Raw genomic sequence first — 27495 nt, forward strand, 5'->3', positions numbered from 1 at the left:
CGACCACACGAAATTAGGTAGTACAACCAGAACAAGAGAGGTCAGCCTCACTGGCTGGCTCTCTCAGTTTACCGGCTGCATGACTGCGATTCCAAAATGGCGTGCGTACCTCTCTCTAACCGGGAACGAGTACGTACCAAATTTGAGGAACAAACGAGTACGTACGAAATTACAGGCCGCAACAAACGAGCTAAGCATGGGTCACGAATTCCGGAAGGCAGCCCCGGCTGGAAGGCATTTCCGCTTCAGTTTCGGTACAGCACTTTCCCCGGCTGGCGTACGTTACAGCTTGAATTCGTCACTCTGAATTAATTCAGCACGTCCATGCAATTCCCGGCCGTTCGTGAGAAGCATGCTTGCCACGGCACACGATCCATTATTCCATTCCCCCACGTCTCTGATTTTGGAGCGCACAAGATATCAATCAATCCACATGAAAATATTCCGCACAAAACTGCACACAAATTTCAAAAACTTTAGCATAGTAGGAGTACAAGTTTCTAAAAATTGCCAGAGAAGCAAGATGTGTGTGCAAACTTCCAAGATTATCTTGGAAAAAGAAAGAGACAAATCCAGTGTGCATGAATAGCTGGGTTTTCACTGTCACCGTCATTTGATTCTTTGAGCTTGTGTGTCATCATTTTTCCCATTTTTGCTGGTTTTGTACAAGTTCACGAGCTAGGTGTCAGATTTGCAATTTTGCACTGCATTCTCATGACTGAGATTCGGAAGTCGCAACCGGTTCACCAGAGAGAGTCAGCGAGAGAGAGCAGAATAAAAAAAAATCTGAAATAAAAGAGCTTAATTACCCCTCAATTAATCACGCGGCTGCTCAGAGAACTGTAACCCTTCCTCGCGAAGCCACGCGACGTCAGACCAGAGACGATCGAGTCTCATAGCTGGACGCCACGAACACCACCGCCGCGGCCACTCCTCTTCTCTTCTTTCTCCAGATCTTCCGATCTGCAAGAACACTACCAACTCTTCAGAAAGAAAAAAAAACCCTCAGGATTCCGCGGCGAAAGTTCGGGCCTTTTTCTCTGGGCCCCCGTCGTTGAACTTTGAAACTCGGCCGTGGAATTGACGCCGCATTGACCCCGATCGTGATCATGGCGTCTCGCGCAGCTCCTGTCGCTGTACTCTTCGTCTTTTCCGTGCTCGCGTCCTTGCTCGCCGCCGGCGCATCAGGTGTGTGTGGAACTTCCTTCCTGTGTGTTCCATGGATCGCGCTCACCGAATTATAAGAATCCTTTTTTGACACGATCAATATTTGACGCGTCGAGAGGTTTGTGTAACTTGATTTGGCGAGATCATCTGCAGCGGCGGCGGCTGGGGCGGACTCGGCGTTCGTGCTGGCGGCGGCGCGGACGCAGCGGAAGGACCCTCTGGACGGGCTGCGGTACTACGCCGGCGGCTGGAACATCAGCAGCGAGCACTACTGGGCCGTGAGTTTCCCCCTAATATTCCCCCTGATCCCGTAATTTCCGGTGGAATTTTCCTTTTCCTGATCGTTGATTGTTTGATCTGCACTGCAATAGTCTGTGGGCTTCAGCGCGGCGCCCGTGTTCGCGGCGGCGGGGGTCTGGTTCGCGCTGTTCGGCGCCGCCCTGTTCCTCGCCGGCTGCTGCTTCTGCTGCTTCCCGAGCCGCAGCGCCTCCTACTCCCGCGCGGTCATCTCCATCTCGCTCCTCCTCCTCCTAGTCTTCACCGCCGCCGCCGCGTACGTAATTCCCCAAAATTCTCCCTGATCCCCACACCGATCACCGGCGCCGCCATTCCCAAACTAATTAACCAGTCTCCTCGTGCGTGTTTAATTTGCAGGGTGGGGTGCGGGGTGCTGTACGACGGGCAGGGGCGGTTCCATGGGAGCACGGCGGCGACGGTGGACTACGTGGTGGCGCGGGCGGACGAGACGGCGGGGAACCTGAGGGACTTCTCCGGGTTCCTGAAGGCGGCGAAGGCGGCCGGCATTGGGCCCGTCTCGCTGCCCGACGACGTCAAGGGGACGATCGATGACGTGGTGCGTAAGGTCAGCGCCGCCTCCGACGAGCTCGCCGACCGCACCGCCAGCAACTCCGCCAGGATCAGGGCCGCCCTCGACACAATGTACGTCACCAGTGAAAACGTCAGTGCTTAGTACTTGCCCGTTTGGTACTACCAAAATTTCTTTCCATCCCGAAAATGAAGAACCCCTGCTTAAATTTCCCAAATCAATTTGGCTGTTATGTCGCAGAAGGAAGATCCTGATCGTGCTTGCGGCCGCGATGCTAATCCTTGCCTTTGCTGGCCTCGGTGAGCACTGATCGATCACCAACCTTTCATTTTACTACTCCTTACCTAACTGAAATACTAATAAGAGAAATAATAATCTGCTTTCGCTTGCGGTGAATTCAATACACTTGTGTTCCTCCTCGCAGTGTTCTCGGCGTGTGGACTGGAGTCGCTAATCTACCTGTAAGCACACACTCAGAGTTAATCTAACGTACTCCCTCCGTTTCCATAATTCTTTGTCTCCAATTTTAACAAAAACGGATGTATCTATTGTTAAAAAGTGTCTAGAGACATGTAATATTTCGACAAAAATTATGCAACGGAGGGAGTAGCTAGCTGCAGAGACTGCAGTTTGAGACTTTGGTGTCAAGCTAACGCTTGTTTCGCACACGCAATGCAGGTTGGTGTTCCTCGGCTGGATCATGGTCACGGCAACGCTGGTGCTCGGCGGCACTTTCCTCCTCCTGCACAAGTAAGCGCTACTTCTTACTAAACTAAGTTGGGCCACGGCGCGCCATGAATGGCATGGTGGTGACCCTTGTCCACAATTCGTTCGTTTCCAGCGTGGTGGGCGACACGTGCGTGGCGATGGGCGAGTGGGTGCAGCGGCCCCCGCAGGAGCACACGGCGCTGGACGACATCCTGCCGTGCGTGGACACGGCGGCGGCGGCGGAAGCCCTGAACCGGAGCAAGGAGGTGAACTACCGCCTCGTGGCCGTGCTCAACGGCGTCATCGCCAACGTCTCCAACGCCGACAACCTGCTCCCACAGGCCGCGCCGCTCTACTACAACCAGTCCGGCCCACACGTCCCGCTCCTCTGCAACCCCTACACCCCAGGCCTCCTTCCCCGGGCCTGCTCCCCCGGCGAGCTCCCCCTGATCAGCCCGGAAGGCCCGGCCCAGGCCTGGCAGGCCCACGTCTGCCAGACCGCCCCGGGCACCCCCGATGTCTGCGCGACGCCCGGGCGGCTGACGCCGGCGATGTACACGCAGATGGTGGGCGCGGCGAACGTGAGCTACGGGATCGCGAGGTACGGGCCGGTCATGGCGGACGTGGCGGACTGCGAGTTCGTGCGGCAAGCGTTTAGGTCTATCGAGGAGAGCCATTGCCCCGGGCTCGGGAAGTACAGCGAGAAGGTGTACAGGGGGCTTCTGATCGTCGCCGGTGGTTTGGTGGTGTCGCTGGTGATGTGGGTCGTGCACTCGAGGGAGAGAAGGAGGAGGAGGGATGCCCGGGAGATGGAGCGAGCCTTGGCGCCGGCGTCGGCGAGGGCGCCTGGGGCGTATAAGTTCCAGGCACTGGAGGAGAAGGGGTTGCTTGGGAGCCCCATTCGGCGCTAACATGTGAATTGCTAGCTAGTGTTATGTAATCAGATTTAGGCAGATGCTATATGTTAGTGCTGTATGCAAACAAACAGAGGATCGCGCGAGCCGTCGAGGCTTGTATTTGCATCTGTAGTGTTTGTATGATACTAGCAAATGAAGAACTAATCTGAAACATGAATTGTTTTGGACAGTGCCCAAAAATATCGATCGTTATCTTCAAGCAGGAAATGCTGGGACAAATCGACTATTTCTGTACCCTCCTCCTTTCGGTTTCGGTGCTGAATGCGCCACCTCGCTTGGGCTGGCTCTAGCTGGGTTTGACTCTACTGGAGGTAGAGTCACACCGTTATCGTCTGATCATGACTCACTGCTGCTGGGAGGCTTGCCAATCTCAAGATCTCTGAAGACCCCCAAGTCTCCCCTCCCAGGAAGGCTGCGATACCTCGTCTGGGTTCATTCCCGAGCACATCTTCTCCGCTGAACCTGAGTGACTCCTCGCCGCAAGCCTCTCCACTGAAAAAATCCTAGATGTTGGGTACGTCAGTCCAGGAGTCTGTTGCCCGTGTGGCTCGCTGAACCTTCGTGCCAGCTGTAAGAAATTTTCATTTTGCGCGCATTGTCTAAAACTGTGTTTCAAACGCTGTGGCCGGTTTCGATGAAATTTGGGACTCAGGGCTGTGGCCCCTAATCTTCTAAAAAAATATCGATCGTCCACATATATATTCTCCTTCGTCAGCTACCAAAATTCCGATTCAGTACGAGATCGATCGTGCCAACGCGGCACGTGGAAACAAGGTAGAGCACCATTTCGATTTCCAGGAAGATTCAATAGCCACCAAGTAGTCTGTTGTCCCTACTAGTACTGAATTACTACCGTTTGTCCTCACGCATCCTTTGGTACGTACTATACGTTTTTGGGTAAACAAGAACACCTTGTTTGTAGGACCTCGCTCTCCGAACCGAACGTCTGTTTACCCCCCTGATCCTTATCCTTGTACGCCTCGAAACAGGGAGAGGCGGTTGCACTGCTTCACTCCACTCCCCTCCACAACAAGGGCTCACGCCATGCATGCACACAACTGTCAACTGATAGCTAGATAGCCACCACATTGCGACACTGTCGAAATTCAAAGCTCTCTAATCACTCGTGTGTTGCATGCACCCCCCATGGCTGCCGTGAACAACAACTCCTCCTCTGCTCATCCTTCCTGCTCCAAGACCGCCGGCGCGCGCGCCGACGGCGCACCCGGGCTCGTTCCTGTGTAGGCTGCACCGGCCAAGGGCGGCGGCGGCGAAAGCGGCGCCGTCGGGACCGGATCAGGCATCCATGGAAGCTGCCGCGGCGGCGGAGGCGGAGGAGGAGGGGGAGGGGGAGGATCGGAAGGCGGCGGCGGCGGCGCGTGCATTGCTGGCGCGGGTGGCGGGGAAGCCGAGGCAGGAGGATGTTGGGAGGGTCAAGGGGTTTCAGCCCAGGCCTTCGAGGCTGCGGATCATGGATGGGTGAGTCATGATCCTGACTGAGTAACCCAGCTAGGGGCCAGGGGCAGGGCTAGGCTCGGCGTAGCGTCGCCTGAAGCGATCCGCCATGTTCTTCTCAGTTCTCATCAGGGATCCATGTAGCCTCTGGAAATGGCTAACAATTTATAAAGGTCAACTTTCCTATGAGACGAGAACCACGTGATTGTGCAACAGCGTCCTCTAAGATGATCTGATCTTACAATAGGCAGAGAATTGGTGTTTCTCTCTGTGCGCACACTTCCTCGGCAGTATTCATAGGCACACTTCCTACGCTTATTACTGACTCTTTTGGAAAAATGTTGTCTTGTCACCTGGAAATCATGGAATGGTGGCTCCGTGGATGTCAGCGACAACGTCCTCTAAAATGATCTTACAATGTTTGTTAGGCTGCCAAATTCCCTTTCGACTCGTCTCTTACCCTTATCATTTCCCAAAAAGTTGGAATGGCAAATTTTATTCTACAAATTCTAAACTTCCAGTAGTCCAAGTTTGGACACATGGATATTCTTGCCGATGTGCAGGGAGCAGTGAACAGGGAGAATGTCCTAACACCATTGCCAACTGCCAAGTGTATCTTGTTACAATTCGTCTCAAACTGCGTGCGATTCTAACCCTTACTCCCGTTTGCCTCAGAGACAGAACTAAGAACAATCTTGAATAAGTTATTACATATCAGATCGTCTCATCACATGTTCGATTTAGCACTCAAACCAGTTCGTTTCATACGTTACATGAACAAATGGCGATGAAGCCTATAATTTTAGTCCAACAAGACCTGTCCATGTGGATCAGCAGAGCAGAGCAACACTTAAAAAAAGGAAAAAAAAAGCATGAGGAAATCATGTGCTAGCATTGCCTAACTTTATATCTCAGTTCTTCAAATGTACAACTGTATTTTCCAAAATAAGACAGCATCTGAAATTCTTAATTAGCAACCCTCATGTACATACAAAAATATCAAAATCGAAGATATTGTACACTGGTGCCTTTTTTTGCACACACAAAATTCTTATGCCTTCATAACGTTTCTCTTGTTTTGGAGCTCTCATACAACTTCAATCTCCTTTGTGCTCCTTTCCTTGCTCGGCGAACCTGTGACTCTGCATCTAGCCATCTAGGTTCATCACGATATCAATGCAGCCAGCCCAAACCAATGAATCACAGATGAAGAGATAGCAACTCAAAAAACGTGTGGTCGTGGAAGGAACACACACAACTAAAACAAGAACACACTTGCCTTCTCCGAATGAATCACAAGGGAAGAAGAGACCATTCTCCAAATGAATCACAAGGGAAGAAGACTCCGGGCATAACGGCTAGAGGGATTGTTACGTCCAAGGCCCAACCCTAGACCCAAAGGGGTCTTGTCAGTCTTCTTGCTGTGATTGCAACTAACTTGGCGATGAGACTTTGTGTTGGCCTGCGAATCAGCGCAACTGTGGTCCGTGCAATTAGCATGAAGTGGCATGCTCTCATCATTCTGTGAGACTGCACTTCTTGTCATTTGAATTGTTGCCATTTCCTCATCAGGATGCAACGTCTGCTGTACCTTCTCAATATCCTCATTGTACCCCTTCAGGAAGAAGTCAGAACAGTTCTTACGCACCCCGTGGTCAAATGGGTTTCTGAAACGGCCACCTGGGCCTCTGAGATAACTGTATCTCATAGCATTTGCCATCTCATTTGTTGTTATATTCCCGGATATCTGCAAGGTAGAAAGCAATGAATGATCGACATATGGAAAAGTGGGTCGAAGGCATGCCATATAAAAGCAGGTATTTGCATATCTCAGCAGACAGAAAAGGAAGCACCAGAATTTTGAGTATGGAAGACGGAGCTCGGGACTAAATGACAAATGCGAAATGAAAATGTGTAGGATTATGTCATGTGCAGAAACAAGAGAATGATCTCTACAATTATATGTAGACACAATCATATGGATTGGCAGGATAGATATGTGTTAATGGCAGTACTAGACTAGAGGAAATGCAGATGAAGTACAGCTGACACTTGGCAACGAAAGGATAAAAGAAACAACACTGTGGGAATGGGCAAAAGAAATTTAATTGCACTTAGATATCCGTCAAATAATATGGACATATGGTTTAGAAAGTACACCCACCGCTGTGCCGGTGTCAAATGGATATAAAAAGGTACTGCTAGATACTTAGATGGAGTCTAGATGATCAAACTAGCTGGTTGCACATAATATGAGACAAGTTCAATGGACATTATGGCATATTTCACACACAAACAAAATGCAAAAAATATCTGTTTCTACTTATTAAGTTGTATCATAGGCTTCTGCTAACATGGACTCAATCTTGGCCACAGACAAAGTGCGAGAATAGAAACAGAAAAGGTAAATATCAATTTTGTTCCATACCTGTGATGCTTGAACTACTGTAAGAGTTATAACGCCGAAGAAAAGTAAAAAATCCATTATAACAAAAGACACCACCCAAGGATGATTTGTAGCTGCATAGTTAAGCCATCCACCAAAGGATGCTGGAGAAGCTGGGTCTGCTACGATTCCTGCAGCAACCAAAAGTATTTAGATTTGGGAATCTTCCATGCACAAATTGTACAGGAAAAAAAATGCAAACATACTTATGATGGCTGTTACACCAGCAATGATCATCGCAGAAACTTCTAGGATAAGAAACATGAAGAATTCCCATTTGTTCTTCTGCACTTCAAAACAATTGTTGCTTAGACAGAGTAAAATACATTTTTTTTCCCAACAATCAAAAGGGCAAAATAATCAAAAGGGAATAACAAAATTGAAATTCGTCGACTACAGAACAGTCAATTCTTTCTCTTCAGCATATGCTTGGGTGTGTACATGAAGTTTACTTTTCAGGATGTTTGGCTGAATCATGCAACTTTATAATCCTAAATTATTAGCATATTTGACTACAAGGAATGAACTTAAACATACAAAAGGACAGAATAATTACCTTTCCAATGCAATTTGATACCCAAGGGCAGTGATGATCGAATTGCTCAACACAACGATCACATGTAGAGCAGTGTTTTGAGCGTATGGGCCTGACAATCTATTGAAGGATAAAAGATTGTTTCAAGCTCAAAGGTAAGAAGGAAAGAAAAACTAGATTGCACAATGAAAAAGGGGAGCAACTAACTTTGCAAGTTATACACAGTTGAGACCAATTGCCAGCTAGAAGTTCAGGATTGTCTAGACCCCTCTTCAACAAAGGTTCCTAGAGGAGCAAATACACGATATTAACATTGCAAATTGTGGACTATGGCACAACATTTTCCATATATCATAGGTGACAATCTAATAACCAAATAGGAGATTAAAAAAATAGATAGGACCCCACAGTGGCTCCCCAAGTCTTTCAAGCTTACATCATCTCTTTGATTTTGTGAGTCTCTGATATTCTTATCGATGTAGCCAGGGTCTTTTCTGCATAAGGAAAAGTATAGTCATACTCATTTCAAAATGATCAAAATCACATGACTGAGATATAAAATGAAATTAGTTGGGTGTTTCCATATAACAGGTTTATATAGATGTGCAAGAAAAATAGAACATAAAGATATGGAATTAAAGTATAGGGTATTTATATATAATAATCTTTATATATGTGCAAAGTAGAAAATAAAGCATTAAACATTGGAAGTTAATGTATGCAAATAAGTATCTATATATGAGCAGGGAAGAATGAGATGATGCATGAAATAAAGTGGGATTGCTATACAGCATTAAGCCCTTAACACTTCACGAAAGCATCTGCCTCAGCAATCCGGTATTAACTGGTCCATAAGCTGGTACGCAAACCGATAAGTTTCGGGAAGGGAATCAATGCTCAGTTTCCCAAACTAGATGACCCGACAAAAAAAATGTATATATGAGACTAATGCATAATAAATCCAGTTTCTTTTAAAATTTGCCTTAAAGGTCATAATTGGGACGTAAATGTTGACATTCTCCCTATATCTCCACCTTCAAATTGTTACTATTTTGCCATTGAACCATGACCAAATGTCTACCTGCTGCATCTATAAAACATAACCAGTCCAGCAGTTGCAAGGAAAATTCCCAACCATGAAAACAAGCCAAATAACAATGTCATATTTGTAGTGTATTGTCCTGCATTGAAGGAAATAAAATCAGTATCATATTCTGAAGGGTTAAAGACTCGAAAAAACATCAAAATGGTAATATACCTGAGATAACTGAATGTATATATACAACAATTAAGCCTATAATAATACACCAAAGAAGAGGAGCGAGTCCTAATTTTGATATTTTCCCAAAATAACTGTTCGCACCACATCCTCTTTCATGCACTCTTCTGGCATTACCCTGCATAAAATGAAGCAATCATCAAGTCGGTGTTTAGGATTTACCTGCTGCACTGGAAGAAAATTTATATTGAGGGTAGCAATGACCACTGTAAGTTCATAACCCAGATAATATATACTGGTAACATGCAAAAGTATATCCTCCAAACCCCACAAAAGTTATAGATGAGCATTTTAAGCAATGGTCACTTTGGTCATTCATATCACTATCGCTAAATGTACTCTTAAGAACACAGATTCCACTTTTGTGGCAAAAGAACCCATGCCAAGTAGCAGGTAATTATGCAAAATTTATTGGGGAACAGCAGGGTCATGGAACACATCTAACTGCACTAAACTGAAAACTACTTGCAATCAGGTCTCTGAAATAAGTCGTTTAGACTTTGCAAAAAAAAGGTAGCCATCAGCCCATCAGTAATACATTTCATAGAATTTAACCAACAAACCTATTAGACTACACATAAGATAGGATAACACTTGAGATGCTAGACAGTTAATCAAGCATGTTAACAAGACGTATTAAACAATTCATAATACTCACGAGGAAAAATGCAACTTGCCGATGATTCTTATCAGCAGCAAGTTGGGCCGGAGTTAAGCCAGTATTGTCTTGCACCATGAGGTCCTCCTTTTTACCAACCTGAACTAGGACAGTGCATGATTCCAAATTCCCTCGAATAGCAGCCCAATGTAAAGGAGTACAACCTAGGGAAAGTATTTACACTGGAAGTGAATACCAAGCTCTCAAAAGAAACCAAAGTACGGATAAAACATGACATTATTGTTGTGATCCACATCAAGGTGGAATATAGCAAGTGATGTATACATATTCAAGACATGCCTTCTTTATCTTGCCGCACCCTATAAGTGCCCAAAAACAAAAGGAGACGTATGGAATCTGCATATCCCTTATAAGCAGCCCTACAGATGTTAAGAATATCCAAACATCAATAAGAACACCATGTAGTAATGTTAGACAATATATTTAGAACGACATATATGTAAATAACTAGACAGGAAAAGGTACAAACCAGTGAAGAGGGCTTCTTCCATCATTGTCAGGGACATCAGGATCAGCATTCCATTTTGCAATGATGTGATAAAGAAATGCTGTCTGACCATACTGTGCTGCAACATGCGTGGTCTGTGACATTACAGTAGATTGATCAAGCAACCATGAAAATACCCAACAACAAGCTAACTGTACTGAGGATACATTGACTTATTTTTCTGGCGAGGCTTTTATGATCAAACCAGGATTTCCATGTGCTACAAATAAAATATTATATTACTGACCTCATGAACATAAGTAGTGTAAGTACACATATTACAGGTTGACACTCAGAGGAAAGGCACAATCTAATTGATGTTAATGTAAACCAGTCACCTATTTCCAAAATTGCCATTGTGTTAATGACATTATGTCTACAGACCCTCCCCCCACTTAATACCCCACTGAGCACCTCTCCGACTAGCTTGTGAACGGCAGTAGCAGAGTTATCAAAAGTGCATACTAGAAGAACAAAAAAAGGGTTCGTACAAAGAAGACAAAAAACATAACAACTGATCTTAAGAACAAGAAGGTGCTTGTACATCTTAATTATCCAGACAAAACTGTTACTGTGGTAAGGTACATAGGTTATTAGGTCAATTAATAGAGAGCTAATTGCAATGCTACATCATTTCTTAACATGTGTGGTGTGTGCCACTTAATCACACTTCATTTGTTTTGTGCCAGAGGAGGTAATAATCTTTCTCAAACACACAATTCACCTTAGGTGAACTAACCGAATATATTAGAGAACCAAGAATATTAGAGTTGACAGGCTCTGTGGGTACAAATACAGTAGATAAGTTAAAACACAAACCTGATATCCATATAGATCAGCAGCATCCACCTTAGCTCCTTCTTTCAGAAGTAGTTCTGCAACTTGAATATGACCACGCACTGCACTCCAGTGAAGCGCTGTCTGCCCTGTATGGTCTATAGCATTTACATCTGCTCCGTGCTGTCCAGATAACAGGCACATAACCATCATGCTCATGACATGGCAAATCCAAAGAGAAAGATTGTGAATGCTATACGACGGCGACGGAAAGTATATCAGTAAAGATGTGCAATCAACACTGATAAATTAGGTAGATATCAGCGTAGATGTGCTATGAGCAACCATCCTGAAGCCGGCACTTAGATTTATGATTAAGCCTACATATATTTAGGAGGTCAGATTGAGGAAGCTGGTGTCAAGGGGTTGGACATGCAAGTGTGAACCAACCAACCTGGTATTATCCATGTTGTTCTAGTGGGATTGTCCAGATTTTTTTTTTGTATGTCTGGTTCAATACAGAAATATGCAAGTTCACAGGGGCCACTAAGCCCTAACCAAGCTAGACAGAGAAGGCTTGGACTGGCCCTGCCCAGTCCTACCCACCAATCATAACATCCACCGGACACATACCAAAACAGCATAAAGGCAAGCTCAAAACCTACACTAGCTGCCCCTTGATCACATGCCTTCATCACCAAGCCCCGGAAACCCCACAGCTAGAGGATATACTTTCCTGTCATTACAAGCCACGTACCAATATCACACATCGACCCATGGCAATTGAAATTTGCAAGCACTAGAAAGCAATCAGCAGGAGCTACACTACAGCTGAGAAGCGCGATTCAGAGTTGATCAATAGGCCAAACGATCGAATGGAATTGCTAACCAATTAAGCTGCGGCTCGGAGCACATGAACATTCTTCCTCGACCATCACAGGCTATAACCAGCAGCGATCAGAAACTACGTATCGGGGAGCTCAGGGAATGGCGGACCTCGAGGATGTACTGGGCGGCGGCGACGCGGTTGTTGAGGGCGGCCCACTGGAGCGCGTGGTAGCCGAGGCCGTCGGGCTCCGTCACCGACCGGCCCTCCTGCTCGACGAGGCGGTGCAGCTTCTCGAGGTCCCCGTACGCGGCGCCCGTGTACACATCGTCCTTGAGCGGCTCCTCCGCCGGCTCGGCGTCCCTGGCGACGGCCACCACGGCGCCCGCGGTGGTGGTGGTGGCGGCGGCGGCGGTTGTGTCCTCGAGAACCTCGATCTCCGACGCCATGAGGGGATCGGGCTCTCGGGATTGGGTCGGGAGGGGGGACGGGGTGGAGGCCGTGGTGGTGGGCTGGCCAGGGGGACCTTGTCGCGAGGGCAGGGCGTTTTGACTGGGTATTTTAGGTGTTTCCTTTCGTTCTGTTTGGCCGGAGGAAGAAGACGGACGCAGCCGCGGAGAACGACCGAGCGACGAGAGATGGGGATCTTTGCGTTGCAGTTGCAGGCCGACCGCCTCATTTGACCATTTTTCTGATTTTCTCCGTGCTAATGTAAAATACTTAACAAAATGAAAATCGCACCTCGATATTTTTCCATTCTTTTACGTGATATTTATAAAGTACGGAGAAATCGTTTGTTTTTTAGTTAGAGATAAGTCGACGTGTTTGGGCGTTGGTTCTGATATGTCAATTGAAATTAAGCAAAAAAAATTAAAATCAAACGATTGAGATATAAACACACCCTATAAAGTACTATCCCAAAAAAAAATCACATTTCGAACACTCGTCCTCATTTCAATTTGGTCTATACATGGAAACACGCGGAAGTGTACATTTTCTTGCACCGCCCGCAACATGTGCATGCCTCCAACTACACTTGGTCGACCGCCCATGTTAAGACATGGGTTACACATGCCACTGTATAACACCATGTGTTGTGCGCCATCATCATCGCACCCATCTTATTGGCTCCTTCGAAGTTGGGCCATCAATTTATAAGTTTGAATAGAATTCAAATAACTTTCATGGTGAAAAATAGCCAAAGCATAGGTTGGTTTTGTAATCAATCTTAGGAAATTTTAGTCCTTCACTATTAGTGACGAAGCAAAGACAATTTTTAGTTTACTCCTTGTAATAGGTTACAAGGACCTTCTATCATTAGAATCACCGAAATACTATGTGCAACGGCTCTTTGGTATGTTAAAATTAGACCATCTATAAGCCCTTCCATTATTCATGTACATGAGACATTTGATATCATGTCTGCATCTTTCTAGCCATCGAAACTCAACTACAGTGTCACACTGTTTGATAATTATACCATACATTTAAAGGAGCCGTTGTTTCCATATAAAATTTGGCTACAAGTGGTTGATTGGGTATTTCTTCCATGTGAAACCCAAAAAACCTCATACAACCGCGCAGCCAAACCATGTGCCTACTTCCATATTCCTCTCACTCATACATCTCCTAAACCGTCTGATCTCGCTTTTGAATATTAGTTGTAGCACCACACGCCCCGCTAACTGGGTATTACAGAGTATGTCTTGGTTAGTATTCTCGTATAATTGTTTGCGGCCACCAATGGATTGAGCCTTGCTGTTGCAAGATACTAAAAATTCGCCCAACCACGCACCAACCCCTTTTGCCTACTTCCACATCCAGAATGACCATAAAAAAGCCTGGCAACCAGCTCAACTAAAGAAACGATACAGATTTATCACTCAAGAGGTGAGCTAGATATATTCAAAACAATTAAAATCCAACGGCTAACAAATGGGGAGGTACCATTGAAAATTTGAAATCTTGATCTGTAGAGCGTCTAATCGAAAATGGGATGATATAAGAGTTAAATTAAACAACTTTCCAAATACCCCCCGGCACCCATGAACCAAGCCACATAAATTTCCTCAAATCCTCCCCATCCCCTGTTCGTTTATGTGCCCCAAAGACGACGTCAAGATGGACACCGGTGGCTCGCTCAATCTGTTTCTGCTCTACGGCCATCGTCCCTCTTCCGATTGCCTCCTCTTGCGCCTTCAAGAGCAGCCCCTCTCTCCAATGACCTTACCAGACGGCAACGACAAACAAGGATGTTCTATCTGGAGCCGGATGCAGAGACGAGTTCGCATCGGCCGATGCATTGGTTGGTGTAGGGGTTACATGAATGATATATGTTCTCCAAGTTAGTCAAACCTTTTAAATCATTTTTCGGGAGGGAACAACTTCAAATCGACCGAGCGTAGACTTCATACAAGACACTTCAATTTTCATGTTCAAAAGTAAACTTCTAGCAAAATCCAAGTCCCAAAAGCAGGTTTTCTTCAAAATATATTAGTTCGTCTAGAAATAATGCTGCTATCTCTGAATAAATAGCCACAAAACTTAGATATAAAAAATGGAGTCCATCGAATAATCTAAATGAAACAGCTAGGAGAAAGCAATCAAATTAAACAAAAAATATAGCATCTGATACTGACATTATAGTATTGTATAGTTTTTTCATCAAAAGTCCAAATGTACCAGACTGTCTGGCTCCATTATTACGAGGCTACTTTTTTATTTTTGCCTCTTCCTCTTTTGTTTGGTAATAACAAATCCTAGGCTTTCTTTTGCTTCACCATTTCTCCTTCACTTCCTCCTTCGGTCCTCCCCACCTCTCTCCTTTGGCTTCGCCTCCACACTTCCCATCCCCCGATCTCGCCGGCGTGCGGCGGCGGCGGCGGCGATGGTGGGCAACGACAACTGGATCAACAGCTACCTCGACGCCATCCTCGACGCCGGCAAGTCGGCTATCGGCGGCGACCGCCCCTCCTTGCTCCTCCGCGAGCGCGGCCACTTCTCCCCGGCCCGCTACTTCGTCGAGGAGGTCATCACCGGCTACGATGAGACCGACCTGTACAAGACATGGCTCCGCGTACGTTTTGGCGCGCACGCCCAAATCCCACTCTTTTGGATTTCCCCGTCCCCTCCCTCCTTCGGATTTGTTGATCGATCTGCACGATGTGTCCGCAGGCGAACGCGATGCGGAGCCCGCAGGAGAGGAACACGCGGCTGGAGAACATGACGTGGAGGATCTGGAACCTCGCGAGGAAGAAGAAAGAGGTGGGTTTCGGTTCCATCACTTTTTGGATTGTAGCTTATGTGAAGTTCTACGGGGCTGGGGTTGTTTGCGACGATTCTGCGTGGAAGATGGAAAGCTTTAGCAAGTTAGATCGGTCTACTTTGCCTAGGAGGGGCTAAAGGTTGAAAAGAATCAAACGATGCTGTGGCTTAGGTGATATTTAGAAGACGTTAGATCTGTTCATGCTCAGAGGAGACTTTTGAGATTTAGAGGGTATTTGGCATTCCTTTGCAGCGTTAAGACTTATGGCCATTCTTGATGGAATTGCAAAGGAATTTAGTTGTGGAACTGAAAAAATGTGGGTAGCATGCAAAGAATGGTTGGTAGGATTGCTGTTTCTTATGCTTGAAGCTTGAGCTGTTAGGACTTTTGAGATAAGCATATTCCTTACTACAGCTATGACACTGCGCTATAATTTGATTTGTCCTTAGTTTTGTTCTTTTCTTTTCTGTAGGCCGTACCTTTCTAGATAGCATGCGAAGGGTGTCCTTGATACTTCATGCACACATATCAACCTATGAGAGTAACTCTCCACAATTGTCGTAGTTGCTAGAGTCCGGAAGCAAGGGAGTTCGTCAATAGACAATAGCTGACCCAACAGGCCATGCTGACTCAGCAGTTGGCACCTCCCAATTCATAATCCGTCTATTTCTAAAGCTCTCCTTAGCTGTCATGTTGTCCCCATGGCATGGCATATCTCTGCTATTTCCCCCATATCAGTAGGTGTAGGTACTTTTGCACATAATTCTTTAGTACACCACCGGTTTCCCTGCTCAGTTCAGTTCCATTTGTACATGTTGAATCACTACCCAATCTACTTATTTTGTTCACTCCATTTTATTTCATATCAAAGAGCACATGAGTCATTTTTTTACACTCGTATTCATTCTCTATAATTTTAGCCTGTCTATTTGTCATATGCATGCTCTGATATGCAGTTTGAGAAAGAAGAAGCCTGTCGTTTGTTGAAACGACATCCAGAAACCGAGAAAACACGAACAGATGCTACAGCGGATATGTCTGAAGATCTCTTTGAGGGAGAAAAAGGAGAAGATGCTGGTGATCCATCTGTTGCCTATGGTGACAGCACCACAGGGAGCTCACCCAAGACAAGTTCAGTTGACAAGCTCTACATAGTATTGATCAGGTATAGAGGATACATTTGTTTAAAAAAAATGTTTTTTATGATTCTTCAGCATAATACCAGGAACAAATAACATGTTAATCGCTGCATAATATGCATGTCGGGTGGAAGATACTCAACCAGTTAGTAGGAATAACATTCTTCTTTGATACCTTCAGAATAACCTGCACCAAGAAGTTCTTCACTATGTAGCAAAGGAATAATCCGAAGGAAATTCCCATACATGATGCCGCAAATTTAAATCATGGTGATACCTCTACTGTAACATTGAATAAACTATGAATCTATGATGGCACAAAAGCCCCTCCTGTCTCAGAGCACCATCACATGAAAAGGAATAGAGTGCAAAGAAATATCTTACTTTGATAATGGCTACCCGATCCTGCAGATTACCTTTAAACCGAGGTGGCTAGGTGTAATGCCTGTGCATTGCATTCCTGTGTCCACTTCAGGTATTCACAAATCTCAAGTAGTGTGCTGTGAATAATCTTGTCTCCAACGATGATACTTTATGTTTCTGGTACTTTGTGCTTTGTACACGGTGGAGTGCATCATGATTTTAGGAAAGAGTGGATTAGCATTTTAAGCGCGTATTTCATTTCCACATATAATTCTGGTTTAGATTTTTATATAATTAATGAATTCCTGATGGCTTACTGCTGTAAGCACTAGACTTGCAAGAACAAATGATTTATTGATGAATCACATGTTTGAAAGCCCTAAAAGAACTCCTTGGAAGAACAAATATAGCTTAGCTACTTTATAATCCATCATTTAGAATCAGAATCAGTGGCGTGACTGCTTTTCAGCAGTAGAACTGTCAAGTGAAGTGTCATACATGTCTATACTTTGTGTTGAATTGTAATGTTTATTTAACTTTCATGATTTGTACTGCAGTCTACATGGTCTGGTCCGTGGCGAGAATATGGAGTTAGGCCGGGATTCAGATACCGGTGGCCAGGTATAGTTGCCATGTCGGAATACCTGACTAATAAGTACGGTTGGATTGATTGGCTTGCATGACTGCACAAAGTGATCCATTATATCACCGCAAAAAAATTGATTCATTGTACTATGTTGTCTTCTAATGTCCTGTCAAATTTAAGTATTTCACTGAGTATGCCATAACAATATTATGGATTCCTTAATTTCTGTTAATGAAAAAAATCTAGTTTAGTGTAGTTCTCAACGAGAGGTTCGTTATGGCTTGTCTTCGTTCTTGTCCTTGGTGCTTAAAAATATGTTCTAGATAATATCTGATGCTTGCTGTTTATTTTTAATTAAGGTCCACTGAAATGAGGGCTTGCCGTTTCCCTTTTTTTAGTTTGTGTGTGCTTAACTAGGTTCTAGGTAACATTAGAATAGCATTAACCTTGTCATGACATGTAACCATGTCCTGTCTTCCGTTAGGGGAGCTATATTCTCTTTTCCTCTCTTTTATCTTTTTAAATTTTCCACAATCAAAGGGTCGGATAAGTGCATAATGTCGTTTACCTATACCGTTTTGTAGGTCAAATATGTTGTTGAATTTGCTAAAGCATTGAGTTCATCTCCTGGAGTCTACCGGGTTGATTTGCTCACAAGACAAATCTTAGCACCAAATTTCGATCGTAGTTATGGTGAACCTGCAGAAATGTTGGTTTCAACAACCTTTAAAAATTCTAAACATGAAAAGGGAGAGAACAGTGGTGGGTACATCATTAGGATACCATTTGGACCAAAAGACAAGTACCTAGCTAAAGAACATCTGTGGCCTTTTATTCAAGAATTTGTTGATGGTGCACTCAGCCATATTGTGCGGATGTCAAAAACCATTGGTGAAGAAATTGGCTGTGGGCATCCAGTATGGCCTGCTGTGATTCATGGGCATTATGCAAGTGCAGGAATAGCCGCTGCTCTGTTATCTGGAGCACTTAACCTGCCGATGGCATTCACAGGACATTTTCTTGGGAAAGATAAACTGGAAGGGCTTCTCAAGCAAGGGCGACAATCAAGGGAACAAATAAATATGACGTATAAAATAATGCGCCGGATTGAGGCAGAAGAATTGTCTCTCGATGCATCAGAAATTGTTATTGCTAGTACTAGACAAGAAATCGAAGAGCAGTGGAACTTGTATGATGGTTTTGAGGTCATACTTGCAAGGAAGCTTAGAGCAAGAGTCAAGCGTGGTGCTAACTGCTATGGTCGCTTTATGCCTCGTATGGTTGTGAGTATACACTTCCCCCACCCCCCCTCTTATGACAGCTTCTAGTTATGGCAAGTATATGTTGTAGTTCATGCAATTATCATCTGCTGTAGTTTGCACACTCGTCTATTACAATTCCTTGATATCCATTACTTTCCTCTTCCTGGCTCTGCAGATAATTCCTCCTGGTGTTGAATTTGGTCATATCATTCATGATTTTGATATGGACGGCGAAGAAGAAAATCATGGCCCAGCCTCTGAGGATCCACCTATCTGGTCTCAGGTCTGTGCATGTTCTTCAGAATCCTACACAAGATCTTACTAGTTTAACCTTTATTCAGTAATTCGTGATTTTTTTTTGTGCCTGTTAAGCTTGTTTTTCTGAGTTCAAACACTGATAACCTCTGTGTGTACAACTGATGGCAGATAATGCGCTTCTTTACAAATCCTAGGAAGCCTATGATTCTGGCTGTTGCTCGCCCATATCCTGAAAAGAATATCACAACGCTTGTAAAGGCTTTTGGTGAATGTCGCCCACTAAGGGAGCTCGCGAACCTCGTAAGATTGACATGACCATCTTGATTTTATGTGATTTATTTTCTTATATATAGTGTCATGCTACTGTCCTTTCTTGTGTAAAATATTTGGTTTTGCACTGTAGACACTAATAATGGGTAATCGTGAGGCTATTTCAAAGATGCACAACACGAGCGCTTCTGTCTTGACATCAGTGCTTACCCTAATTGATGAATATGATTTGTATGGTCAAGTTGCATATCCCAAGCATCATAAGCACTCTGAAGTTCCTGACATTTATCGTTTGGCCACAAGAACAAAGGTATGTTGTTCATGAGGCTACAAGAATAATTTTCTCTGTGCTAGCTTCGTCATGCTTCTTTTATGTCCCCTTGGTTTGAAACTTACCATTGACACACATACTTATAGTTTATTTATTTATCTTCTTTCACCTATTTTCACATGAAGATCCATGCATGTGGATATACATAAATGAAAAAAAAATTCAAAGAACGAAGATTGGATTCTTGATTTTATGAACTGGAAACACTTTATTTATTTATTTATTTATGGTATAGTATGTGATAGGTGGAATTCATGGGTGCTTCTGTTCTTTTCCTGCTTACATGGATGCTGATCATCTATTTTTCTTCCTCAGGGGGCTTTTGTAAATGTGGCTTATTTTGAACAATTTGGTGTTACCTTGATAGAGGTGAGAACTAGAGACTCTAGTTTCCTGTTGCAGCGATTGCCTTTTCATTGTCCTAATTAGCACCAGTTTGTTTTATCCATGCGCAGGCTGCTATGAATGGTTTGCCTATTATTGCTACAAAAAATGGAGCTCCCGTCGAAATTCATCAGGTGTGCATCCCTTACATTATGCATGTTATTAGTGTAAAATTACATCAACTCATTTCAAGAGGGCATCGCGGTGTCTTCTCTCTCGCCGATTTAATGCAGGTGCTCAACAATGGTCTCCTTGTCGATCCGCATGATCAGAATGCCATTGCAGATGCACTGTATAAACTTCTTTCCGAGAAGCAACTTTGGTCAAGATGCAGAGAAAACGGGCTAAAAAATATTCACCAGTTTTCGTGGCCTGAACATTGTAAGAATCACTTGTCAAGGATATTGACTCTTGGTCCGAGATCTCCTGCTATTGGTAGCAAAGAGGAAAGGAGTAAGGCACCTATATCAGGAAGGAAGCATATCATTGTTATTTCTGTAGACTCTGTTAACAAGGAAGATCTAGTCCGCATCATCAGAAATGCTATTGAGGCTGCGCATACAGAAAGCGTGCCAGCTTCAACTGGTTTTGTGCTGTCAACTTCACTAACAATATCAGAGATATGCTCGCTGCTAGTATCTGCAGGCATGCATCCTGCTGGTTTTGATGCTTTCATCTGCAATAGTGGGAGTAGCATTTATTATCCTTCATATTCTGGTGATACCCCAAGCAATTCAAAGGTTACACATACAATAGATCAAAATCACCAATCACATATTGAGTATCGTTGGGGAGGAGAAGGTCTAAGAAAGTATCTAGTTAAATGGGCTACTTCAGTGGTTGAAAGGAAGGGAAGAATCGAAAGGCAAATGATTTTTGAAGATTCAGAACACTCATCTACCTATTGTCTTGCATTTAAAGTGGTCAATCCAAATCATGTAAGCCTTTTATTTTCCATATTCAGCTGAGCCCTATTTGTGCTTAACATTTTGTGGAAGTTCCGTTCACAGTTTCTAATGTGATATTCTCTTTCCCCCTGTAGCTACCTCCTCTAAAGGAGTTGAGGAAGTTGATGAGAATTCAGTCACTCCGTTGTAATGCGTTGTATAACCACAGCGCTACCAGACTGTCTGTAACTCCTATTCATGCATCGCGTTCCCAGGCAATAAGGTTTGCCATTTTCTCTTGCTCATTGCTTTCCTTCATTAATCAGTTTAGCTTGTCACCATGTAATTCATCCTGTTTTTATATTGCATAGCATTGTCTTCGATTCAGAATATTAAAAGCATATATTCATTTAGGAGAATATACTAAATACAAATATTTTCAATACAAATTCGGAGTAGGCCCCTTTTGGCTGTAAATTTGCTTTTGCCCAAGCTTTAGGAAAGACTGTATACATCTGCATGATTTTTTTTTTGTCAAACAGAGAGCTAGCAGAGACGTTAGGATCTTTTCCACCTAAAAACCAACAGTCTTCATTCTGTCTGGAACCAACAATGTGGGGAGACTTGTATTAACCTTTTACAGCAAGAAAAATATTTGTAACAAAGGGCTCATATCTTTCTTTGTCTTGTCTCCATGAGCCACCTGCACATACCTATAAACTAAATTATATTATTAGTCCTTCTGATGGAACTTTTCTCTCTCTCTCTCTAGGTACTTGTTTATTCGCTGGGGAATAGAGTTGCCAAATGTTGTAGTCCTTGTTGGTGAAAGTGGCGATTCAGATTACGAAGAACTGCTAGGGGGTCTCCACAGGACCATAATCCTTAAGGGCGACTTCAACATCCCTGCAAATAGAATCCACACAGTCAGAAGGTATCCCTTGCAGGATGTCGTCGCACTTGACAGCTCAAATATCATCGAAGTCGAGGGTTGCACTACAAATGACATTAAGTCTGCTCTGCGGCAGATTGGTGTACCGACACAATAATGTCTTCTGTTATGCATACCACACAGAAAACGGGGGAAAAGAGAGATGAAGAATGAGTGAAAACCAAGTACCACTATTTCCATACTTGATGGGAATGCCGATTTTGTTTGTAGGTTGTAGAGTGTGAGGTGTGGTCAATTCTTGAGCTGTGAATAACTTCCACCTTTTGTTTGTACTATTCGCAAATTTTGAAGTGACCAATATAAGTACGTTAAAGGGAAAGCACACGACATGGGTCGAAATATGCCCATAAAGGGAAAACAGACTTGGGAGAAAGAGTGATTCAGAGATGAGAAACCGAAAAGGCCCAGCCTTGAACGGGCCATCTCTGTCTGATTCTCGTTTAGTGGTCGGTCCCCTGGTGTATGTACTGGGAAGAAGGGCAAGTCTTCGTCTCTTCGATACTACACCTTGACGTTCAAATGCTACTACCATACTTTACATTGTTCCCCTGTAATGTGATTGTACTTCGTTCAGGCATATGCAAATGTCGGTTGCCCATTTTGGATGTGCTGCAGTAGTTACCTGTTGATCTTCGGCAGCTATTATTTGGCGATGCGTCGGTCCTTTTCCTATCAAATTCCAACGGCCTGTCTTGTGATTGTGACTTTGTGATAACACGTAGTTTCACACCATTTGAAGCCAGTCACCACCGGGAATCAGGCCGGGGAGGAGTAATTTTTTTAATCGTTACTCATCTCTGAATCGCTCTTACCCGTATTCATCAGTAATTAGAGCAATCAAGTTGCATAATTTTACAGCACGTCCAAATGAAATGAAATGAAATTTTTGATAGGATTCATCTAATTTTTTAAATACATTTGATTGAATTTGAATCTCAGATTCAAAATTCATGTAGAATGGGAGACATTCAAAGAGATGATGCCTTTTGAGAGGAATTAGGGTTAGATATATGTGTGATCCATGAAATATCAGATTAAATTTATGTGCCGAATTTTGTGTCGGTCAAACAAGTTGGTTCCTAAAATTGAAAATAAATTTCAGAATTTTTCTCCAAACGATACGATCCAAAGAAGGCGGAATATAACACTCTTAAAAGATAACAAAAATCAAGACAGGCAAGATATAAGTATATTTCTTGAAACTTACACGCAAGAAAAAACTTGAAACACAAAATGCTCGATAATACTATTACAAAATGAGTATTTTATATTTGAGAATATAATTAAATTACAAAATGAGTATTTTATATTTGAGAATATAATTACATTACAAAATGAGTATTTTCTATTTGAGAAAACAATTACATATGTAAAAAATGTTGTCCACGCATTTGCCCTGTTGGTGCAAATAAAGAGATTGCACAGGATTTTCTATAAGCAAAGAAAACAAAACGCAGAATTATAGCCAAGTGAGAATCGTGGCATAGGTTGGAACGGCCGGCGTTCGTTACGACTAATGTTGCTGCTAGCTAGCTGCGCCTAAGATTTGCCGATGGAACAATTCGTTTATACGGGACGCAGGCGCCACTATCTAGACGTGCAATTGCTACCTGGGCCGGCAATGGCAAGCAGCATTTTGAAAATGGACAAGCAATGCCGTCCTCTGGCTCTGCTGCTTGCAGCCCTCTTCTGCAGCCTCTCTCTGCTCCGCGCTTGTTCCGCCGCCGCGTCCGTTACCGCCGGCGCCCCCGACGGCAGCCAGCTCTGGGGATACGTCGAAGTCCGGCCGAGTAAGCCAACGGGCACGCTGACAAAAAAAAATTAAACTTTGGCGCAACAAAAATTCTGTAGAAAATTCTTGTGCCCGTGGGGATTCTCAAGCTTTTTTACGTGCAGAGGCCAATCTTTTCTGGTGGTACTACAAGAGCCCGCAGCGGGTGTCGGCGCCGTCCGCCGCCCCATGGCCAACCGTCCTCTGGCTTCAGGGCGGCCCGGTACTTATAAGACTCATGTACATAGTAGTATTATCACTAGAGAATTCTGGCAAGATGACTTGATTTCTCCATGGATCAGGGAGCGTCGGGCGTTGGGATCGGCAACTTCCTGGAGATGGGGCCTTTGGACGTGAACCTGAGCCCGCGCAACTGGACGTGGCTGCAGAAGGCGGACCTCATCTTCGTGGACAACCCCGTGGGCGTCGGCTACAGCTACGCCGAGGACCCGAGCGTCCTGGTGAAGACGGACTGGGAGGCGGCGGAGGACGCCACGGCGCTCCTGGCGGCGCTCGCCAGGGAGGTGCCGGCCTTGCAGCAGGGGAGCCCGCTGTTCCTCGTCGCCGAGTCCTACGGCGGCAAGTACGCCGCCACGCTCGGCGTCTCCGCCGCCAGGGCCATCCGCGCCGGCCGGCTCAACCTCACCCTCGGCGGCGTCGCGCTCGGCGATAGCTGGATCTCGCCCGAAGATTTCACTGTGAGCTAGTTTCTCAATTCCTAAATTAAATTCTTGTCGTGGTTTTAATACAAATTTGAACTAAAATCACGACAAGAATCTAAGGACGGAGGGAGCACGTGGTACTTACCTAGCAAACCATTGGTCCAGAGCGTCGCCGGGGCTGTCTCTGACTGTTAAAATTATATCCGTGCAGCTCTCCTACGCGCCGCTGCTCCTGGACGTGTCGAGGCTGGACGACAACGCCGGCGACGCCGCCAAGCAGTAAACATTCTGAAATTCTTCGATCGCCGGATTTAAGGAAGCTCTAATTCGATCACACGAAAATTCTGGTTTCAGGAAAGCGGCGACAGTGAAGGAGCAGATCGCGGCGGGGCAGCTTACGGCCGCGTGGACCTCGTGGACGGACTTGCTGCAGTTTATAGACACCAAGAGCGCCGGCGTCGTAAGTGTTCCTCTTCTTGACTCAACTATATATAGCTTTTGTAGTAGTAACTTTCACCTTCTCTGATGACACACACTTGTATATAGGACACGTACAATTTCTTGCTTGACTCCGGCATGGACCCGGTGTCGGCGACGGCGAGCAATGCCCATGCCCAGGCGATGAAGTACTCAACGTACCTCCGCAACACGGAGGCCGCGGGCGACGCCAACACCATCGACGGCATCATGAATGGGGTCATCAAGGAAAAGCTCAAGATCATCCCCAATAACCTGACCTGGCAAGGGCTTTCGCGCCCGGTCTACAACACGCTCGTCGACGAGATCATGAGGCCCAGGATCGACGAGGTGAGGCTCAACTGCGATGAAATCCATGGCGTTTGGCTAATTTAGTACGGTAATTATCTACGTTTTGCTCCACACAGGTTGACGAGCTGCTGTCTTACGGTGTGAATGTGACCGTGTACAATGGCCAGGTGATTTGGTGCTCTGCATTTATGTTTTTTTTCACTCCCCCTAGCAGATAGTATTTGTCGTGCAAATCCAGTGGTAGCACAAACCAAATGGTCACAACACTTCAAACATGCAATTTGCAGATAGAGAAGTATTTGGTCAAACATGCAACCCACGAACAGAAACAAAATAGTAACCAAAATAAGATGGTGAAGAGGGGAAGTTGAATGGCACATCACCAACGACCATGCAAGTTCAATATTTGTAGGAGTAGAGATAAAAAAAATAACATTCTGAAAATGATAAGATTTTATATTCAGTGGCATATGGCTGATTGGTACAAGATGTGTTGTGAGGTACCAGACTGCTAAATAGAAGCATTTAGAGAATAGCAACCGCAAGTTCCCGTTCAGACAAAAAAAAAACGCGGCATTCTTTCCTGAATTTGAGATGAACTTTCATTCTTCAGTTTAGAATGAGAGAATCAGAGAACCTCTCCTGCGGTCCACAGTACCACAATGTGAAGAACATTTCCTGAATGGACATGGTTTATTTTAAGGCTATATTGGTAGTCGTAGTACTAAATGCAGTGATGTCTTTCCCATATTTTGGATTGGTACCTTAAAGTTCTGTGAATTTGCTCCTTGTGAAGCTCGACGTGATCTGCTCGACGATCGGCGCAGAAGCCTGGGTACAGAAGCTCAAGTGAGCCTTTTTAATTCCCCTGCTCCAGTTCATCTTGCACGATTCAGATACACGCCCTCAAATTAATTTCTTTTAAATTACATCTCAGATGGGATGGGTTGAAGAACTTCACGAGCCTGCCAAGGCAGCCTCTGTATTGTGGGTCTTCCAAGGTCACCCAGGCCTTCGTCAGAACATACAAGAACCTCCACTTCTACTGGATCCTTGGAGCTGGCCACTTCGTAAGTTCCGGCATTTGAACATGTTACACACGTGAGGCTTTTGAACTAAACTTTTTCTCTCACTCTCTTGCGTGATCTATGCTTTTCAGGTGCCCGCTGACCAGCCTTGCGTTGCGCTGAGCATGATCAGTAGCATAACCCAGTCTCCAGCCAGTTAGAGATGGTGGTATTACTACAGATGAAATGAAATAGATGGTTGGTAGCTTCTGTGTGTTTAGGGGATTAGAACTGGTCTTATTTGATTCCCGAAACGGATGAACCGCCTTTTATTATCGTATTTAATGAAAAGAAGATCTTATGCTCCAAATGCACATGAATTAACACTGCCGTGATACATCATACGAGCATAGATCCATGACATCAATCTATTAGGCGATGACATTTCTACCGCCAAGGAGACGCTGCAAAAGAACATACAAACTTAACAAGAAAAACAACAAAACCGGATGCCAGAGGATGATCTGTCTCCCTTGTCTTTAACGTCAGATCAGTTGTCAGAGACAAGAGGAACCGCTGGACAACAAAGTTTTCTCCAAAGACGACAACTAGAGTTTCTTCATTGCGGGAATCAAAGAAAAACGAGTTGTTTAATGGAATTTTCTGAAAAAATCTATACGCGGTGTATAAAGAAATGGAGGGAGTAGTTCCAACCAGTTTACTAGCGTCGGCAAACAATGGGCGAGTTCCCACCTCAAAAATGGTGTTTGGTGCTCCCTTAGTAAAATGGTAGTTCTGCGTCAGATCTTTCGATATTCCCTCTGGTCATTATTATTTACGGTAACTTTTTAAAATACACATATATATATATCTACACAAATGAAACGCATCACGCGTATAACAGTAACAAATGGATCGAAAGGAGTATTTTGGGGCAAGTTACCGATGCAAAATCAAAAAACATCGTGCTTCTCCAACGAACGGGTCAAGCAGTGAAAAAGGGGACCCCGTCGTAAAGAAGTACAACACGTTACAAACGCAATCAACCAACCAGTCGCTACCCCTCCTTGTCAATTTTCAAGCTCCAAAATTTGGCCGTTCCCGGGAGGATCCATCGTCGGATCTCCTTGCCGTCGGCCGGCTGGCGCAGGTCGACGTCGCGCGATCGATTCGGTTGCATAAAAGTTTGAGGCACACGTCACCGCCGGCGACGACCTGATCTATCTGGTGCCGGGGTCGCTCGATCTGGCACCAGAATTAGTCTGGACGAAGATAGCAAGAAAGAATCGACCGACCGACCGACCGTGCGAATTGCGAAATGCCCTCCAGAAAACTGAAGGAAGAGAAAGGAAAAAACCAGCGCCTCAGCCTTGCTATCCGTTCGCGCCTTCGAGAAGATCGCGACTGATGCTTATTCGCTACTCCTCCTGCTCACCCTGCAGCTGGATGGTATGTGGAGTACGGAGTACTAGGTAGCTTTGCTAGGCA

The 27495-nt window shown here is 44.8% G+C and overlaps 4 protein-coding genes across 5 annotated transcripts; 3 read left to right on the forward strand and 1 right to left on the reverse strand.

The window, feature by feature from the left end:
* Positions 1-840: 840 nt before the first annotated feature.
* LOC100836775 lies at positions 841-3820 on the forward strand. 2 transcript variants are annotated; one of them, XM_014900316.2, is made up of 8 exons: positions 841-1188; positions 1318-1445; positions 1539-1720; positions 1822-2106; positions 2234-2292; positions 2418-2454; positions 2672-2743; positions 2835-3820. In XM_014900316.2, the coding sequence occupies exons 1-8, from the start codon at positions 1110-1112 to the stop codon at positions 3610-3612; spliced, it is 1620 nt and encodes a 539-aa protein (XP_014755802.1). In that variant the 5' UTR covers positions 841-1109; the 3' UTR covers positions 3613-3820. The 2 variants fall into 2 exon arrangements, with proteins under 2 accessions (XP_014755802.1, XP_014755803.1); XM_014900317.2 differs by having other exon boundaries at positions 1822-2125; positions 2835-3505.
* Positions 3821-5946: 2126 nt separating this feature from the next.
* On the reverse strand, positions 5947-12716 carry LOC100840928 (protein S-acyltransferase 24). Its single transcript, XM_003570776.4, has 13 exons — positions 12273-12716; positions 11319-11459; positions 10482-10594; positions 10292-10371; positions 9992-10155; positions 9313-9451; positions 9136-9235; positions 8491-8548; positions 8262-8339; positions 8076-8174; positions 7726-7804; positions 7502-7650; positions 5947-6820 (listed from the first exon to the last, which is right to left on the reverse strand). Exons 1-13 carry the CDS (start codon positions 12549-12551, stop codon positions 6401-6403), a joined length of 1899 nt encoding a protein of 632 aa, XP_003570824.1. The 5' UTR covers positions 12552-12716; the 3' UTR covers positions 5947-6400.
* Positions 12717-14989: 2273 nt separating this feature from the next.
* Positions 14990-22332, forward strand: LOC100843974 (probable sucrose-phosphate synthase 2). Its single transcript, XM_003570786.4, has 13 exons — positions 14990-15178; positions 15277-15366; positions 16324-16532; positions 17427-17490; positions 18040-18738; positions 18893-19000; positions 19144-19275; positions 19379-19555; positions 19892-19945; positions 20032-20094; positions 20194-20898; positions 21003-21130; positions 21620-22332. Exons 1-13 carry the CDS (start codon positions 14990-14992, stop codon positions 21894-21896), a joined length of 2895 nt encoding a protein of 964 aa, XP_003570834.1. The 3' UTR covers positions 21897-22332.
* Positions 22333-23200: 868 nt separating this feature from the next.
* Positions 23201-26377, forward strand: LOC100837084 (serine carboxypeptidase-like 51). Its single transcript, XM_024461031.1, has 10 exons — positions 23201-23589; positions 23696-23793; positions 23873-24268; positions 24444-24511; positions 24587-24692; positions 24779-25039; positions 25117-25167; positions 25797-25849; positions 25938-26070; positions 26160-26377. The coding sequence occupies exons 1-10, from the start codon at positions 23352-23354 to the stop codon at positions 26226-26228; spliced, it is 1473 nt and encodes a 490-aa protein (XP_024316799.1). The 5' UTR covers positions 23201-23351; the 3' UTR covers positions 26229-26377.
* The last annotated feature ends 1118 nt before the right edge of the window (positions 26378-27495 follow it).

The sequence above is a fragment of the Brachypodium distachyon genome, chromosome 3, assembly GCF_000005505.3.
Source record: "Brachypodium distachyon strain Bd21 chromosome 3, Brachypodium_distachyon_v3.0, whole genome shotgun sequence".
In the NCBI taxonomy this organism is placed as follows: domain Eukaryota; kingdom Viridiplantae; phylum Streptophyta; class Magnoliopsida; order Poales; family Poaceae; genus Brachypodium; species Brachypodium distachyon.

What these genes read in the sequence shown, in the direction of transcription:
- LOC100836775 (XM_014900316.2), top strand. Translation starts at nt 1,110, where the DNA reads ATGGCGTCTCGCGCAGCTCCTGTCGCTGTACTCTTCGTCTTTTCCGTG. An exon ending in CCTTGCCTTTGCTGGCCTCG is followed by an intron (nt 2,293 to 2,417) that starts GTGAGCACTGAT and finishes TCCTCCTCGCAG; the next exon opens with TGTTCTCGGCGTGTGGACTG. An exon ending in ACTTTCCTCCTCCTGCACAA is followed by an intron (nt 2,744 to 2,834) that starts GTAAGCGCTACT and finishes GTTCGTTTCCAG; the next exon opens with CGTGGTGGGCGACACGTGCG.
- LOC100840928 (XM_003570776.4), bottom strand. Translation starts at nt 12,551, where the DNA reads ATGGCGTCGGAGATCGAGGTTCTCGAGGACACAACCGCCGCCGCCGCC. An exon ending in GGCAAGTTGCATTTTTCCTC is followed by an intron (nt 9,452 to 9,991) that starts GTGAGTATTATG and finishes CATTTTATGCAG; the next exon opens with GGTAATGCCAGAAGAGTGCA. An exon ending in ATGTTTTATAGATGCAGCAG is followed by an intron (nt 8,549 to 9,135) that starts GTAGACATTTGG and finishes TTCCTTATGCAG; the next exon opens with AAAAGACCCTGGCTACATCG.
- LOC100843974 (XM_003570786.4), top strand. Translation starts at nt 14,990, where the DNA reads ATGGTGGGCAACGACAACTGGATCAACAGCTACCTCGACGCCATCCTC. An exon ending in TCGCGAGGAAGAAGAAAGAG is followed by an intron (nt 15,367 to 16,323) that starts GTGGGTTTCGGT and finishes TCTGATATGCAG; the next exon opens with TTTGAGAAAGAAGAAGCCTG. An exon ending in TTGGTGTTACCTTGATAGAG is followed by an intron (nt 19,946 to 20,031) that starts GTGAGAACTAGA and finishes ATCCATGCGCAG; the next exon opens with GCTGCTATGAATGGTTTGCC.
- LOC100837084 (XM_024461031.1), top strand. Translation starts at nt 23,352, where the DNA reads ATGGAACAATTCGTTTATACGGGACGCAGGCGCCACTATCTAGACGTG. An exon ending in ACACCAAGAGCGCCGGCGTC is followed by an intron (nt 24,693 to 24,778) that starts GTAAGTGTTCCT and finishes ACTTGTATATAG; the next exon opens with GACACGTACAATTTCTTGCT. An exon ending in TGACCGTGTACAATGGCCAG is followed by an intron (nt 25,168 to 25,796) that starts GTGATTTGGTGC and finishes CTCCTTGTGAAG; the next exon opens with CTCGACGTGATCTGCTCGAC.